The sequence below is a fragment of the Bufo bufo genome, chromosome 8 (genome assembly GCF_905171765.1).
Source record: "Bufo bufo chromosome 8, aBufBuf1.1, whole genome shotgun sequence".
Lineage (NCBI taxonomy): Eukaryota > Metazoa > Chordata > Amphibia > Anura > Bufonidae > Bufo > Bufo bufo.
In genome coordinates, this window is record NC_053396.1 from 165,295,945 (window position 1) to 165,314,398 (window position 18,454).

Consider the following 18,454-nt stretch of genomic DNA (forward strand, 5'->3'; position numbering starts at 1 on the left):
CATCCAATCAAATATGACCACTCTATTGAGTTGACTGTCTTAGCAACATCAAGTGATGCCAAGGCCCAATCTGCATTCAGGGAGTAACCCATCTGCGTAACCACCTGGACCCTTCTTATATTCTCAGGGGTGGATTTTCTTGGCATAAATCCTGTTTGGTCTTGATGAACCAATGACCGGATTACCTGGTTAAGGTGGGTCGCCAATATTCTGGTCAGGATTTTGTAATCCACGTTTAACAGAACTATAGGCCTATAGGAACCACACTCAAGGGGATCTTTATCAGGCTTGAGTAATAAAATTATAGTGCCTTCCATAAATGAGTCCGGTAGTTTCCTTGTCCCCAGGGCCAATTGGAATATAGCTAAAAGTTGGGCAGCCAATACCTCTGCATATCTAGCGTATACCTCCTTGGGAAGTCCGTCTGGACCTGGAGATTTCCCATTATTAAGGTCTGCAATGGCTTGTAGCACTTCTTCTAAACTAATAGGTTGATCTAGTTGGTCCCTTTGTGTTACAGTAAGTTTAGGGAATGGGATGCTGTATAAGTATGAATCTATCTCTGACTCAGATACTCTTATGCTGCATCTATAAAGATCTTGATAGAAGCGTGTGAAAATTTGAATAATTGCCTCCTGAGTGTTGAATTCCTGCCCCATGTGGTCTCTAATTGCTAGGATTGTTGAGGAGTCATGTCTAATCAGTTGAGCCAGTAGCTTGGCCGATTGATTGCTAGCTCAAAAGCTGTTTCAGGAAAAACAATTTCCGGTCAGCTTTGTCTTTAAGCACCGCGAGATATTGTCTGCCCGCTTGAAGCCCAGCTGTCTTGTTGGCATCAGTAGGATGACAAATGTATTGTTGTTCCAACGCGGTGCATTGAGATTCTAGCTCAATTTCAGAGTGTTTAGTGTCCTTTTTAATGTATGTTATGTTGGAGAGTAATGTCCCACGTAGATACGCCTTTAGCGTTTCCCACACCAGAGCTAGGTTGGGTTCATTGACATGCGCATTCAAAAATTCCTGCAGTTGGTATGAGGTCCCATCTGTGGAATCCATAAGGTTCAGCCAGAAAGGGTGTATATTCATCCTGTACATTATTGATGGGGCTCTGCATGTTAACATACCTAGTATTGGGGAGTGATCTGATATTCCCCGGGGTAAGTATACTATGGATCTGGTATTTAACAATGTTAGTCCATTGCCTAGCATGTTGTCTATCCTGGTTAAGGAATCGTGATCACCACTATGACATGAATACACCCGAGATCTGGGATTTTTAGTTCCCCATATACATCGAACCATCTGAATTCAGCTAAGAATCTATTGAGATTCGAGATATTTCCTGTATTTGAATGGTTAGCCGCATGGAGGAGTCGGTCCAGCGAGGGGTCCAACATCTTGTTTAAATCTCCCATACATATTACTTTTGTATGTGGGTTTGTTGCCGCAAAGGTAGCTGCTAGGTGTAGGACCTGCATAGAACCTGGGGGAGGATTATAAATACCTAGTAAGACGTACTGTTCATTATCAATAAGAGCATAAACAAAGACATATCTGCCTTCTGTATCTACGACTAGTTCTTTTACCTCCCAGCGTAGTTGTTTATGTATTAGCAGGGACACCCCCCTTGAAGAGGAGGTATGATAAGAGTGTGCGGCCCATTGTACCCTTGGCCTATTCAGGACCCCAGAGGTATTAGGTAGCCGATGTGTCTCCTGGAGACAAAGAATTTGTGGGCTGGAATGTCTAATGAAAGCGAACACCATTGATCTTTTTTGTGGAGTGCCCAATCCCCTGACATTCCATGATAAGTCAGCCATGAGGTCCTGGGTAAGCCTATTATATCAGGGGCTGAACTTACTGCAGTGGCTGTATTGGCATATCTAAAAGTTTTGGTAACAATATATAACCAAGAAAACTGAGAACAAATTGAACAAACCATGTTCGCAAACATTTAGAATCTTGTAAACTTATATATCTCGTCTGGTATAACCTGTCTCTAACCAGACTACAGGCCGGTGAGAGCGGGATGCCTCTGTCTTTGATGATAGGACATTGTCATGCCGGCTGCGGCTACTGCTATCATAAAACTGTATAAGTATATATGGTGTCTCCCATAAGTGTAAACTTATATGCATATAGGTGCAACCAGAGACTGTAATTAACTGTAGCTGAAACAGTTCAACTTATCCTATCCAGTCCATTGGCGCCAACCGATGGTCTGCCCTTAGGCTCTATCAGGAGTATCAACGTCTTGGTGATCTTCGCCTCATAGCCAGCCATTCAGCGGCATCTCCATGGGAGGTAAAAAATCCCGCTCTGTCACCATCCACCACTCGTAGCTTCGCAGGATAGCCCATGGAGTATGGTATGTTGGCTTCTCTCAGGCGTCGCTTGATATCCATAAAAGGTGGCCCGTTGTTTCTGCATTTCCATAGAAAAATCTGGGAATATGGATACTCTGGTATTGTCATACTTGATTTTTTGTTTTCTCCTGGCAAGAGCCAATATCTTATCTCTGTCCTTGCAGTTGAGAAATCTTGCGAGCATGGGTCTAGGTGGGGCTCCAGGTGGGGGAGGTTTTGCAGGTATTCTATGAGCCCTTTCCACTGCAAAGGCTGACGAGAAATTAGCATCTGGAAATAATGATTTCATCCAGTTTTCAATAAATTCATCTGGTTTGCGGCCTTTCGCTATTTCAGGCAAGCCGATGATTCTGATGTTATTTCTGCAGAGCCTATTTTCTAGATCAGGCATGCTCAACTACGGCCCTCCAGCTGTTGTAAAACTACAACTCCCACAATGCCCTGCTGTAGGTTGTTCAGGCATGCTGGGAGTTGTAGTTTTGCAACTTGTTTATGTCTTCACGTAAGAGGCCCAGATCAATCTTGACTTTATCCAATTTCCCTGTGAGATGTTTTACATTCAGTAATGGCTTCTAGAACCTGAGCTGTTACTTGCTTAAAAGTGGGTTTGTCTTGGACTTCATCAGAAGCGTTTACAGGAGCCGTTATATCTGATGCAGTGCTGGCTATAATATGCATATTCCGCTGCGATAAAGGTGACCGCGAATTCTCATCTGGTTGTCTGGCAAATTCTTTTAATTTTTCTGCAGAATTTAGTGCTTTTTGTGGCCCCATTGTTATGATCGATTAAGGAGTAATAGCTAATATAGTTGTGTCTGACGTTGGTATATACAGTTGCAAGAAAAAGTATGTGAAACCTTTGGAATGATATGGATTTCTGCACAAATTGGTCATAAAATGTGATCTGATCTTCATCTAAGTCACAACAATAGACAATCACAGTCTGCTTAAACTAATAACACACACAGAATTAAATGTTACCATGCTTTTATTGAACACACCATGTAAACATTCACAGTGCAGGTGGAAAAAGTATGTGAACTCCTAGACTAATGACATCTCCAAGAGCTAATTGGAGTGAGGTGTCAGCCAACTGGAGTCCAATCAATGAGATGAGATTGGAGGTGTTGGTTACAGCTGCCCTGCCCTATAAAAAACACAAACCAGTTCTGGGTTTGCTTTTCACAAGAAACATTGCCTGATGTGAATGATGCCTCGCACAAAAGAGCTCTCAGAAGACCTATGATTAAGAATGGTTGACTTGCATAAAGCTGGAAAGGGTTATAAAAGTATCTCCAAAAGCCTTGCTGTTCATCAGTCCACGGTAAAACAAATTGTCTATAAATGGAGAAAGTTCAGCACTGCTGCTACTCTCCCTAGGAGTGGCCATTATGTAAGGATGACTGCAAGAGCACAGCGCAGACTGTTCAATGAGGTGAAGAAGAATCCTAGAGTGTCAGCTAAAGACTTACAAAAGTCCCTGGCATATGCTAACATCCCTGTTAGCGAATCTACGATACGTGAAACACTAAACAAGAATGGATTTCATGGAAGGATACCACAGAGGAAGCCACTGCTGTCCAAAAAAAAACATTGCTGCACAAGAGCACCTAGATGTTCCACAGCAGTACTGGCAACATATTCTGTGGACAGATGAAGCCAAAGTTGAGCTGTTTGGAAGAAACACACAACACTATGTGTGGAGAAAAAGAGGCACAGCACACCAACATCAAAACCTCATCCCAACTGTGAAGTATGGTGGTGGGGGCATCATGGTTTGGGGCTGCTTTGCTGCGTCAGGGCCTGGACGGATTGCGGTCATCAAAGGAAAAATGAATTCCCAAGTTTATCAAGACATTTTGCAGGATAACTTAAAAGGGAACCTGTCATGTGGATATTTGATTATAATCTAAATAATTATATACAATCATTAACTACTAAAAAGTGCCTTAGATGTATTCACTTACTGGGGTGACAGATGGTTGCCTCATAATATACACACAAAGATGCCACATGCTACATGCTAATGAGCTGATTTGAGTCCAGCGTGAGGTCATTGAGTCCAGCGTTTATTTAATTAACAGCTATAGCCACTCCCCTGCCCACCTGCTGCTGATTCATATAGAAAATAACTGTCAATCAGCAGCAGGTAGGCGGGGAAAGTCAGGAGCTCATAAATATTCATGACTCATCAATATCAGCTGGAGCTTTTCAATACAAGATGTTGGCAGATTGACTGGGTCAATTAAAGAAAGTGACCCAGCATTTTGCTAAGAGAATCAGTCACTTATTTATGTTGCCTTTAGTTAGGACACCATAAAACTGGTGACAGGTTCCCTTTAAGGCCATCTGACCACCAGCTGAAGCGCAACAGAAGATGGGTGTTGCAACAGGACAACAACCCAAAGCATAGAAGTAAATCAACAACAGAATGGCTTAAACAGGAGAAAATACACCTTCTGGAGTGGCCCAGTCAGAGTCCTGACCTCAACCCGATTGAGATGCTGTGGCATGACCTCAAGAAAGGGATTCACACCAGACATCCCAAGAATATTGCTGAACTGAAACAGTTCTGTAAAGAGGAATGGTCAAGAATTACTCCTGACCGTTGTGTACTTCTGATCTGCAACTACAGGAAACATTTGGTTGAAGTTATTGCTGCCAAAGGAGGTTCAACCAGTTATTAAATCCAAGGGTTCACATACTTTTTCCACCTGCACTGTGAATGTTTACATGGTGTGTTCAATAAAAACATGGTAACATTTCATTCTTTGTGTGTTATTAGTTTAAGCAGACTGTGATTGTCTATTGTTGTTACTTAGATAAAGATCAGATCACATTTTATGACCAATTTGTGCAGAAATCCATATCATTCCAAAGGGTTCACATACTTTTTCTTGCAACTGTATCAGTGTGTTCTCTTGTCAGTTGTAGAATTGCCAATGGATCTGGCAGGTCTTCTTTATGGAGCTAATTTATACTCCTATGACTGTGTCCAATTCAGGCAGTCTGGGGTTTAACCCTTAGTCTTTGAGTCAGGAAGCTTGGCTACCCTCTACCTCCCGGCACTAAGGTGGAGCTTACAATATGGCCGTTTGGCGGGAAAATCCCTGGAGGTGTGCAGCGTTAGTCGTACCCCGTCCTCCTCTGCAGCGGCGCTAAGGATATTATTTGCGTCTTGATCCCCACTTTCTCTCCTTCTGCCTACCACTCCTTCTGTTTTTCCCCCGCTCCTCTCACCTCGTCTTCTGCGCCGCAGCGCTCAGTATGCCTGTAAATCTGCCTCCTTCTTTCCCCTTCGTCTCACCGGTCCCGGCTCTGCAGGCTCCGGCACCCGCACGGATCACCTCTCCGGGTCTCTTGCTTGCAGGTCAGTGCAGCGCATCCTCAGGAGTCTCACCAGGTGGTTGCAGACCTTTCACCCCTTAATCTCTGCAGGATTTATCCTGGTAGTGCCGCGCCAGCCTCGGAGCTCTTCTCAGATGCGACTAGCCATCTTGGCTCCTGGCCACGCTTTCCCCCCCTGAAATTTCATTTTAAGAGCATCCCCTATAAATGGTGCGTGAAACACGTCTGGGTCTGTGTTTGGACTAACAGACTATAATGGGCGTGATGTATCCATAAACACGGATAATAAATACACACATCAAAATGAATGGGTACGTGTTCTGTCCGAGGAGAACATGGACAGCACACATCTATAAATCACTGACATGTGAATAAGGCCTCAGGCTGGCATTTGGTGGGTAGCCGCAGGGTAGCACAAACCTCTTTAGAGTCATCTTGCTTTGGTTCGGTGGTTCCAGTTTCTGGCCCGTTGTTTTCGGAATGTGCGACTTCTTCCTGTGAACATCATACACAATTTATAAGATTATATGTCCAGTAAATAGTGAAAGTTACAGCAAAGCCACATTTTTGGCACAAAGTTATCGAGTTAGATCGGCAGTACAGTAATCTCCCTGCTATGTGTCTGGTATGCGGATAACAAACCTGCAGATCCAGGGCAGGTTAATAATGACAACAATTAACCCCAATGTGGAATGCCAAGACTGCCGGAGAAATTCCTGCCTTGTAGCGTTTGGCCCTTACACAACGCTAGTGACACTTCACGGGAGGTTACAATGGAAAACATGCACTGAAAGGGCTATACTTGTTGGTTTTCTTATTGCAATGAGAAATGACATTGATATCTTACACTCCGCACAGGCCTTCAACGAGTGATTGCCGGGCGTACCAGCGGTGGGATCTGCAGTATGTAGGTGCTCATTGGGAAAACCCCTTTAAAAGGGATATTCCTATCACACACATTTATAGCTTGGCCGCCGTTTGCCACAGATAGAATGAATGGAGAGATAGAGGACCGCCATTCTTGATACAGATGGTGGGACGTTTATGGCATACCCTATAGAAACTGCGTGATGGGAATACTCTAAGTGGTCATTCAATACATTTCTCTGTGCTCATGAGACATGGAAAAGAATGCAGGACATCGCGTTCTGCTGAAGATCACAGTGAGAACCAGAAGGTGCATGAGACAAAGCAGATGCCGGACTGTGGTCACTGTATATAAAGTCACGCTCGCTACTGTAATTTATAAGATGGTTGTAAAGTCAGAGGCCTGCCACAACTCTAGTTGATCCCCTGTAGCAAACCGTGGTCTGTGTTGTGTCATGGACACTGGAAAACTCAGCAGAACTGAAAGCTGATGAAGGGGGGGGAGGGGGGATGACTATGTGGAATGGGGGCATGCTGTCCGTACGGGGGCCAGGAGTGCGGCTGCTGTGCAGGGTGCAGCAGTAAAGGGATATAACCAATATAGATAACCACATACCCACAGGATTTAATGGGGTACATTCAGTGAAGATATCGGTAGTGGTCTCCTGATTGGATACTACAGCTGTCACCCTGAGCAAAGGGGTAGAGAGCACCTCACAGTGAAGCCCACCCTGGCCACTTGCAGGAGCAGAACCTGGAGGAATTAAGGTTCATATTCCCACTACTATGAGGATGTGGATGCTCATCGCCCTCTAATAAGATGTGCAACAATCAGATCACATTGGAGGCGGTCTGGTCACTGAAACACTTACCAACACCTAAGATGAACAGGCCTGTGGAGTGTCCGACTCTGAGCTACCATATACTGTTATACTGAGCCCATTACCCCACCAATGCCAAGACAGAAAAATACACAAAATGCATATGGACTCTGTAAGGGTGTGCTGCAGTGTGGGAATTGTCTTGGCTTCCAAATAAAGAATGACTCAAGTTAATTGGTCATCAAAAGACCATTCTGGCAAACAGATGAGTGTATAGATCTGGTATGTCTGCCAACCTTGGGTAACACTGCTTGCCAGAGACTACAGGCAGCTAATGAGTGCAGACTGCTTGTGAATGCAGCTATCCATCAGTCACACTAATTAGGTCCCTCAAGAACTGCTCTACCAGCCAAAATCTATTTAGATCGGGTTGTTCTGTGCGGTAACCAAGTGTCCGACTCCCTCTACACACAAGTAACGCTCTCCTCCGCTGAATCACCTGCCATTGTTTTCAGCCCATTAACATGAAGCACACCTGACAGTCAGAGACTGTGATTGTCACTCAAAGGGGAACCTGTCATCAGCTTTATGCTGACCCCTTACTGACTGCAGCATAAATTAGTGACAGACAAGCTTATTTTACCAGGGTGTCATTCAGGAACTAAAAGTATGTGATTGCCAAGAGCCCCCGCCGGCAGTGAAGAGCCCCCGCCGGCAGAGAAGAGCCCCCGCCGGCAGAGAAGAGCCCAAGAGAACGGCAGCTCCCTTTAACCAGCACTGCCGTCCCTTTACTCTCAGGATTGGTGATGGCATATCCTACCCCTATACTATCATTGGGAATACCCCTTTAAGTGATATTAATGCCCTAATGCAGGAGCAGCCACATTTTTCAGTATGGTATCAACATTTGTTGTACAGTATAGGTCAGGCAATCTATTAGTTAAACAGGAACTCATATACATGGAGGATGTTGCCGCAATTTTTTTTGCAGACCCCATTACCATATGCCAAGGGTTTTCAAATTACTGACAGTAATTTCAAACTGGCGGGCGGTAGGCAGAAGAACAGCCTGCCAGAGGTGTTTGGATCCAGGCTATTGCCTGCCTGATCCCATAGACTATATAATGGGATCTGGAGGGAATCTGGCCGCTCCCCGCCGGTTCCTATTATAGTCAAAGGGCCCCAGTGGTGAATTGCAGTATCTGGTTAGGCTGGATCCAGAAAACCCTGTTCCTTTGCCAGAACAGCCTGCCAGATTGATCTGCCACCTGTGTGAAAATTTAGTTACCTATTGCACTTACTCCACAACCATGCCTTGTGTCCCCCTTCTCTCCCGCTTAGTGCTAGAAGGCATATTGTCCATTAGGGGGCAAGAGCCACGTCAGCAAATAGCTCTGATCAAACTTCAATTGCTCTTTTATGACTCCAAATGAGTGGAAAACCATGAATACAGGAGGAGGCATGTTTCCTAATCCTGCCAGCAGAACAGCCTGGTGGCCCAAAATCAAGATCTCCTGATCCACAATGAGGTCCTACCAGCAGACTTCAATTCTACTTCTTCTTCTACTTCAAAGAGAGAGCAAGGCTAGCATATGAGAACGCTATTCTGGATAAATGTCCTTCATTGGTCCACATTTACGATTGTGGCTGTGTTGGAATTCTGGCGTAATTTCAGTCAAAATTTAGCGCGTCTCAATTTAGACCTATTTTTTGAACCAAAAGTGTGCCAAAAAGAATAATCCACAGAGCATTTGCCAGCCAAGGGGGCACAGCTCCAGATGTAACAGTATGCATCAAAATTTAGGCACAAAATTCTGTTGCTAGCCAATAGGTGGAATAAAATTCTGTCCCTACACCAAACTGATTGACGGTGATGAGTCTGTCTGCTGTGATATTGACAGACGCTCTCCTCAGTCCAGTGCAGACAAGTGACCATTTCGCCTTTATGTATTCACTTTCTATTCTGAGCACTCTTATCTATATGTGACAAAGAAGAAGCAAACACCCAATGCACTTTGCACTGCATCATGAATGCACGTTGGCCGAAGCGAGCTCAACACTGCATTAAAAACACATTTCGCAATATACTTACCATGCTTTATCGATCCACTTCTGAGGGTCTCAAGAGCCACCCAATGATGTTGATGATGCCCCGCGGACGCTGGCATTATCTTCATACTTATAACTCGTGGTCAATGGCTGTGACCAAGGCAGCCCATCAGCCATACTGATGCCAATGATGTGACCAGTGAGTAGTCATGGCAGTCACCTGATGCCATCAGCCCAGGACTACACACAAGCTGCATCGGTAAGGTAAGTACATTGCAAAATGTGTTATTTTACAATTATGTACAATAGGGAACAAAGGATCATGAAGTAAAAAAAAAATTGGTTAAAGGGTCACTGTACTTTTACACAATTTTATTTAAATTTAATAGAGAATGGGGTAACTAGTAAATATCTAAATCATTTTATTAAAAAAATATTCCTGCACCTACCTGAAAAAAAGCTCAATAAAGTCATGGCCACTAGGGGTCTGACTTCCACCTAAATTTCAGTCCACTGCCTGTTGTCAGGCAAGATCTGCGCCTGGAAACAAATTTAGAAGAGGGCAGAGAGGAATTGGGGGCATGTCAAAGCTAGCCTAGATCCTGATAAAAGAACTGCTTCTACGCTCCTTCTGAACATCACAGGAGCCTCCTGCTTTTCTAGAAGTGTGATTTCTCCCTCCCTCATTAGCTTTCTTAACTCCCTGGAAGAAAAAAATATATAGTGGAAAGTAAGGGAAGTGAGGTCACCGGATACAGTACTGGCAGAAGAGAGGCACCCCCTGCTTGTGAGAGAAATGCATCTAGCTGTGCAGTGGAAACAGGCAATAATATGACTAACAGAGACATTAGGAAAGTCCAAACATAACTGCTCCTTCACAGTTATGAACATAGAAAGCAGCACGGCCATTATGCAAACTTTTTTTTTTAAAGCTCAGGTAAGATAGGCCATCAATATTAGTCTACCTTCACCAGGGTGCACCAAAAGCTGAAATTTCTCATTCTAGTTTTTGGTGCGGTTTTGCCGCAGATCTTATCTTTTGTTTGAAAAGGGGGAAATACGCAGCTAAAACCGCAAATTTTTTTATGCCTAGGAGTCCAGTGGGTGATCCTATTCAGTGACTGACCGCAATTTCAGTAGGACTGTGCATAACAAGACAGCTGTCAATCAATGATGGGACCGCCCACTGGACTCATAAGTCCACAAAGAGCAGAAATTGACATGAATGACATAAACGTTTTACTGAATCTTTTCACAAAAAGCTATATAAAAATCGGTCTGCTCAGCTCCTCCTGCTCTATAACGTGCTGCATGCTCAAGGTTCCTTTTAAACTATTAAAGACCAATTACTGTACTTATGTCAGATGAGTAATGTCTAGGACTCTCTCCTGCAGGGAGGAATTTGATTTACCTCCTGTGATTTGGTATTAAATTGATCTTCCTCAGAGACAAACCTGGGAGCCGTTCTCCTCCCGGTACGGTCACCTTCCTGGATAAATACAGGACTCCAGCTTGGTACAAAGATTACAGGGGCGTTTGCGTGCCAGAAAAGAGGCACAGACATAAAACGCAGGTACAGAATTCAACTGACCTCCAAATTCTCTCTTTCCCGGAATTACAAACTTAACACTTAGGGTCCATTCACACGTCCGCAACTGAATTGCGGACCCATTCATTTCTATAGGGCCGCACGATGTGCTGCCCGGATCCGGAATTGTGAACCCACACTTCCGGGTCTGCAATTCCGTTCCCGTAAAAAAAGAAAATAGAACATGTCCTATTCTTGTCCGCAATTGTGGACAAGATTAGGCATTTTCTATTTAGTGCTGGTGATGTGCGGTCCGCAAAATGCGGAACGCACATTGCCGGTGTCTGTGTTTTGCGGCTCCGCAAAAAACACACACGGACGTGTGAATGGACCCTTAGCGCCATATATACAGCGATCAGGAAAACTAGAGACTGTAATAAACAGCCTCTGCCTTCTCTGCGGAGAGTCCAGATGGCTCTGACTGCAGCTGCAGAACCAGAAAACACATTCATGTAGAGACATTCGTATGTGGACCAGCCCAACAAGATGTTCATTTTTCATGTCAATATGTATCTTTCACAAAAAAAATAAAAATTATAATAATAATAATAATAATAATCCTGAATCCTTGCAGTTTTCACAGTGGTCAGACGCTTCCTGTTCTGCTCACTTCTCAGCAGTCATCATTAGATACAGGATTACAGATGAGGGTACTTTCACACTAGCGTTATTCTTTTCCAGCACTGAGTTCCGTCCTAGGGGCTCAATACCAGGAAAGAACTGATCAGGTATATCCTAATGCATTCTGAATGGATAGCATTCCGTTCAGGATGCATCAGTTCAGTTCCTCTTATGGTATTGGGCCAGAGAAAATACCACAGCATGCTGCAGTATTTTCTCAGTCCAAACTTATGGGCATTAATTTCCATTGAAATGTATTAGTGCCGGATCAGACATTAAAATTGCTGCATTGATGGATCTGCTCTTCCGGTCTGCGCATGCGCAGACCTTTGAAAATTTGAAAATAATAAATACCGGATCAGTTTTTCCGGATGACACCGGAGAGACGGATCTGGTATTTCAATGTATTTGTCAGACGGATCAGCATCCGTCTACAAATGATGTCCGTTTGCATGCAGATTTCCGGATCCGGCAGGCAGTTCCGGCGACGGAACTGCCTGCCGGATCCTCACAAAGCAAGTGTGAAAGTACCCTAACACCCATATATAAATAACACAGAACCCCCCATTCACAATACTGTAGGTGATGATCACTGCTTATCTACCCCCTCCCTGTACATTGACCTCCAGACTACAGGTTCCTATGGTTCACGTGGCTGCCATCTGTCTGTCTGTATTACATTCCAACATAGAAATGACATCATTTATCAGTTATTTATGTCATTTATCAAGAATGTAGAGCCAGAGCCCTTTTTACAATAGGTTATTATATTATTATTCATCCTAATATGTGTCATTAACTTCTATAATAAATGGAATGATGGAGACGTGTTTTCGAAAGCCTATTTCTCAGATTCTATAGGCAAAACACAAGTGAGTAGATTTACTAAGACTGGCGTCTTAGTCCTACGCTACGTTCACAAATCCGGTATCCTGCTCCGGCCGAGGAAGAGTCCGTCCGAAATAACCAGATCCAGCCTGGGAGGATAATGCTGTGCCCAGTCAGATCCCCATTGACTATAATGGGATCTGGGCGCTTTCCAGCAAAAGGCACTACTTTATATCTGGCCGAAACCTGACATTTGTGCCGTAAAGCGGCCGGATCCCATTATAGTCAATGGGCTCCGGCGGTGCACGGCATCATCCGGCTAAGCCGGATCCAGTGAACACCAGCAGGTTGTTCCTCTGCAAAATTTGTAAATGTACCCGAGGTCTAGAGTCTCTTGGAGTAGAGGTGCCTGATTTATCAAGAAAAACATCTTCTGGCAGGCCATGCACCTGAAAATCAAATCTTTTTGAGCTGCCAATTTCTGGAATAAGTTCTAGTAAATCAGTAGGGCTGTGGCTGTCCCCATCCAATATGGCCAAGCCCGCAAATTTCAAAAGTGTCAAGAAGTGTGAAAAGCTGCAAATTATCGCACAATCATGGCCGACATTATAATGGGAGAATATTTTATGCCATAAAACCACTGATGGTGCTAACCTCCATAATGCCCATGTGCCCTACAAACCTATGATCAGGAGATGTTCTACAGCAAAGCTATGCGTGCATCACAGGAAGCGGAGGATTGTGCAATATCCTGATATATGAGCGTCAGTTCAACAAAGGTGAACAGACGGCGTTCCGGTCTGCATCAGCATCCTTTAGAATAACCCTTTATGACGGTCGATGTCATTTTGTCATGCATTTCTTTTATCTTTATTACTCTTATCTCCCGTTCTAGGCAGAGGTCACATGACCATGTCCATCCTTTCTTATTTCCTGTGATGTTATGTCCATGGGAGGGGCAGTGATGGGGGCGTGTCTATAAATAGAAGTGTGGGAGGGGCTATAAACTAGCTGGGAGTTGTTAGGGGCGGTGCTGGAGCTGTGGCAGAGGAAGGAGAAGTGCATCATGGGTTTGGTTGGACGCGGCAACAAGAAGTGCTACATACCGGATGGAAACAAACCAGAGGGATTGGTTTATATTGTGAAAAGGGATCAGGAGAGTCCAAATTGAAGCACACAGGGAATGGAGAAGATGGGGTAAAAAACAAAAAACAAAACAGAGCAATGCCAGAAGACCCCTTTAAGAAAGGATACCACTATTCAATGTGAAATACAGTACTGTATTACTTTCAAGAAAAAGACTTTCCCCTTGCAAGAGGAAGTAGAGTAGGTGTGCAACCAAATCCACCGCATTTCCTGACCGAAAACACACACCTAGACAAATGTGCAGGTGTCTGTAAGAAAATAAAACAGCCACTAGTGCCGAGGATGAAATCTTTACCTTTGGAGACCAGACCAAATACTTATCAGCAACTTTAGCAGCACTTTTCTTAAAGGATATGATTAAAGGGGCCACAAACTCTTCAAACAGCTGGCCCCCCGACAATCAGCTGTTTGAAGAGACCTCCTCACAGCTCACCAAGCACAGCGCCATACTCTGTATAGTGGTTGTGCTTGGTATCGCAGCTCAGCCCCACTCACTTGAATGAGACTAAGCTGAACTGAAAGGGGTTGTCTCACCTCAGTGAATGGCATTTATGATGTTAACACAAGGCACTTACTAATGCATTGTGATTGTCCATATTTTCTCCTTTGCACCATCATATTATACACTTCTCCTTTTCATGGTTACGACCTACCTACAAGCCAGCAGCGGTGGCAGCGTTTGCACACTATAGGGCACTCCCATGGTCCCGGCCACCAGAGAGACTGGGGCTTTTTTCTATAGTGTGCAAGCATGGCCACCACTGCTGGATTGTAGGGTGGTCGTAACCATAGAAACAAGAAGTGTATAATATGATGGAAAAATGAATCAAGTCAGCAAAGGAGGCAATATAGTCAATCACAATACATTAGTAAGTACCTTGTATTAAATGTGTACATGACGAATGGCACTTGCTGAAGTGAGACAACCCCTTTAACCAATGTGACCAATAAATGTGATGTCATTGGCCTAGGAAGAGGCTGCGGTGCTCAATGGAGTTCCATGGCCTCTTTAAAAAGCTGATTGGTAGTGGTCGGAGTTCTGCTGGACCCCATTATAGTCAATAGGGTCCAACAGGCAGGCGGCAGTATCCGGATCAGAAGAACTAGGACTATGTTCACTACTTGAATAGCCTGCCTAAGGCTCTGTCGCATATGTGAAGCTAGCCTCAGCGGATGTCCACACCGCGTTTATTTAAGTGGAATTTAGGCACGGACAGCCGCACTGAAATTTCATCGAAAACCTGCCGACTACCGGGTCCTCTCTGCCTCCCACACATCTCAACGGGAGAAAGCGGAGTGACAGCTTAAAGCCACAGTCGTGCCAAGAAGCGACAAGTCCTTGCTCTGCGCAGCCGTGGCAGTCGAGAGGGAGAGAGGACGCAGCCGTCGGCAGGTTTGGGCGAAATTTCAGTGCTGCTGTCCACGCCACGGAAAACAATAAATAATACTAAAGGCCCAATCACACAGGCCAGCGATTGGGGCAATTATCGGGAACCAACATTCCTAGGAACACTCATCCCAAATAACTGCGGCGTGTCACCGATCACCCGATGAGCAAGCAAACACTCGTTCAGCAGTGATCACATCTTCATGTTTACTGGCAGGACATTGTCCTGTGTCCACAGGGATCTGCTGCCAAAAAACAATGATTCCCTATGGAAATGAGATCTCTATGGCAATTGCTCATTCCAATACAGAGGGGATGATTGCTGCATTTAACTGGAGCTCTCCCCTCTGCTTAATGTCAATGAATGGTCACATAAAAGGGCCTTGAGCACTTACTGATAAAAGTCTCATATCTTTCCAGCCTACCAAATGTATATTAGCAAGACATGGAGGACAGAGTATTATTACAGCACTATTTATTCCATGGTGCTCTAAATATATGTAGGGGTGCACATACATAATACAAAAGAAGTACAAGAAGCATGAAGACAAGATACAAACTGGTACAGAAGGAGAGAGGACCCGGCCTGTGAGGGATGGAGGGAGGATAGAGTAGGCGAGGGGAAAGCCAATCATGGCGGTATAGCAGCAGCAGGGTTACTGTAGGTTGTAGGCTTGTTTGAAGAGGTAGGTTTTATTTCTCTAGAAGACTTCCTTGGTAGGTGAGAGTCCGATATGTTGGGGTAGAGAGTTTCAGAGTGCGGGGGATGCACTGGAGAAATCTTAGAGGCGATTGTGGGAAGAGCAGAAAAGGAGGTCTTGTGACGATCGGAGATTTAGGGTCCATTCACACGTCCGTAGAATGGGTCTGGATCCATTCCGCAACAAATCCGGACCCATTCATTCTCTATGGGTCCGCAAGAGATGCGGACAGCACACAGTATGCTGTCCGCCTCCGCATTTCTAGAGCGCGGCTCCCGAAACGAAATAGAACATGTTCTATTCTTGTCTGCAATTGCGGACAAGAATAGGCAGTACTATGGGGGTGCCGGCCGGGTGTATTGTGGAAGGTACCGGGTACTCATGTCACAGATGTAAGGAGGGGACCGGTTATGGATGGCCTTGTATGTCATATTTAGTGTCTTACTGGATTCTCTGGGCAATGGGGAGCAGGTGAATGTATAGGCAAAGAGAAGACAAAGAGGGGAAAGGTGAGGATAGATTGGAGGGGCATGAGAGTGCTACACAGGAGGATGTTGTAGTAGTCTAGGCAGGAGATGATAAGGGCATGTACAAGCATTTTTTGCAGATTCCTGGTTGAGAAATGTGCAGCTCAGAGATATTTCTGAGATGGAAAGGGCTTGGATGTGTGCTTTGAAGGACAGAGAAGAATCAAAAGGTTACCCCAAGGCAGCGGGCTTGTTTGACCGTGCAAAGCAGGCATCCTCAAACTGCGGCCCTCCAGCTGTTGCAAAACGACAACTCCCAGCATGCCCGAACAGACTACAGCAGGGCATTGTGGGAGTTTTACAACAGCTGGAGGGCCGCAGTTTGAGGATGCCTGGTGCAAAGCATGCAGCCATTGACTGTGATAGATAGGTCTGTAGGGGGCGATGAGTAACGTGTGGTTAGTGACAGGTTGAAGAAACGTGTTAGGGCTGAGATAAACACTGTGGTGAGGTTGGGCATGAGGTGGGAGGGGATCAGATCAAGCGCACAAGTGGTCAGATGCGACTTAGGGTGGGAAGTTTTTCTTCTGTAATGACGGAGAAGCTGGTTTGGAGGAAAAGGACTGAAAAGTTATGTGGAGGGGCTGCAGGGACTCTAGAGAGAAGCTTTCTCTGATGTTGTCAGTCTTGAGTTTGACTGATGTTGTCAGACTTGAGTTTTACGTAGTGAAGTCCTGAGCCCTGAGAAAGCAACCACTGGGGGACAGTAGAAAGTGCTAAATAACAGTTTGGTGTTGTGAGACAGGAAAGATATTAGAGATGTGAAGCTAGCCAATTTTGTAGCAGCGAGTGCAGACTTCAAATTGGGAAGGGATTCTTTGTATGTATTTAAGTGTGCTCCTTAGGGTGCTTTCACACTAGCTTTAAAGTTTTCCGGTATTGAGTTCCGTCATAGGGGTCTCAATACGGGAAAAAAAACGCTTCAGTTTTGTCCCCATTCATCGTCAATGGGGATAAAACTGAACTGAACAGAACGGAGTGCTCCAAAATACACTCCGCTCCATTTAGTTTCGTTCTCATACCGAAGAGCAAACCGCAACATGTATTTTGCTTTCCCATTTAAAGGGGTATTCCCATCACATACAATTGTCTGATAGGTGTGTGTCCCACCTCGGTGACCCACACCTACAAGGAGAACGGAGAGCTGTGGCTGGGGGACCCCAGGTTTCCCAGGCTCCATCCACCACCAAGCGCTGCTCCCATACACGTGAATGGGAGCGGCACAGGCCCTGCTCCCATTCATTTCTATAGGGCAGACAAAAATAGCCGAGCTCGGCTATTTTCGGCAGCCCCATTGAAATGAATGGAGGGCGGCTGCGCATGCACAGTGCGCCCTCCATTCATTTCCCCGCTCCGTTCTTATTTTGTCCACTGTATGGTTACTGCAGTGCTGCTCCCACTCAAAGGGGTTTTACCATCCCATACAATGGAGGCATATTACTAGGATATGCCCCCATTGTCCAATAGGTGCGGGTCCCACCTCTGTGACCCGCACCTATCAGACAATGGGGGCATATCCTAGTGATATGCCCCCATTGTATGGGATGGTAAAACCCCTTTGAGTGAATGGGAGTAGTGTTGCAGTTACAGACCCCGTCCATTGCACAATGGACAGAGCCGTGTAATTCCAGTGCCGACTTCCGGAGATGAAGATTCTCTTAAACAGCTTATCGGCGGGGGTTGATCATGTATTGAGGACCTATCCTATGGATAAATAATGGACAATCCCTTAACGGAGAGAGTCTAACGACTGATGCCTTTCGCCAGAAGACTATACAGATGTATTTGTCGATATCCAAACAAATAATAAAATACAATGTAAAATACAAGTAATGTGACTTACCTGCAGACTGAACGTTCCTGGCTTTGTTGGCGATCTGAAGAAAAAGAAAATATAAAATAAGATTACATACACCGCCTTCTTAAGACAACACAAGTATGGCTCCAATAATAACTGATCAAAAAATAAATGCTTGAAAATATTTCATTACTTTCTATCACGTTGATAGGACCGTGTCGTACACCTCCCACTAAAAATGACCAATTCATAAAAATGCCTAATTATTATTATTCGGTTTTCTGGTCACAGTTTAAAGCAGATCTGTATGTCAGTACATAACAGGATGAGAAGTGGTTTAAGAGAGTTTGATATAAACCCCATTTCCCTTCTCAGACATAATGGACAAAACAAAGATTTCTCTCTGA

General features: G+C 44.7%; 1 protein-coding gene across 1 annotated transcript in view; it reads right to left on the bottom strand.

Moving 5' to 3' along the window:
- The window catches only part of WDR44 (WD repeat domain 44), an 82,977-nt gene that overhangs the window by 40,957 nt on the left and 23,566 nt on the right, over positions 1-18,454 (bottom strand). Inside the window, exons 2-3 of the mRNA XM_040406101.1 lie at positions 18,093-18,126; positions 6,135-6,209 (exon numbers count right to left, since the gene is read on the bottom strand). Coding sequence (XP_040262035.1) covers positions 6,135-6,209; positions 18,093-18,126 — 109 coding nt within the window. The remainder of the gene's footprint in view (positions 1-6,134; positions 6,210-18,092; positions 18,127-18,454) is intronic.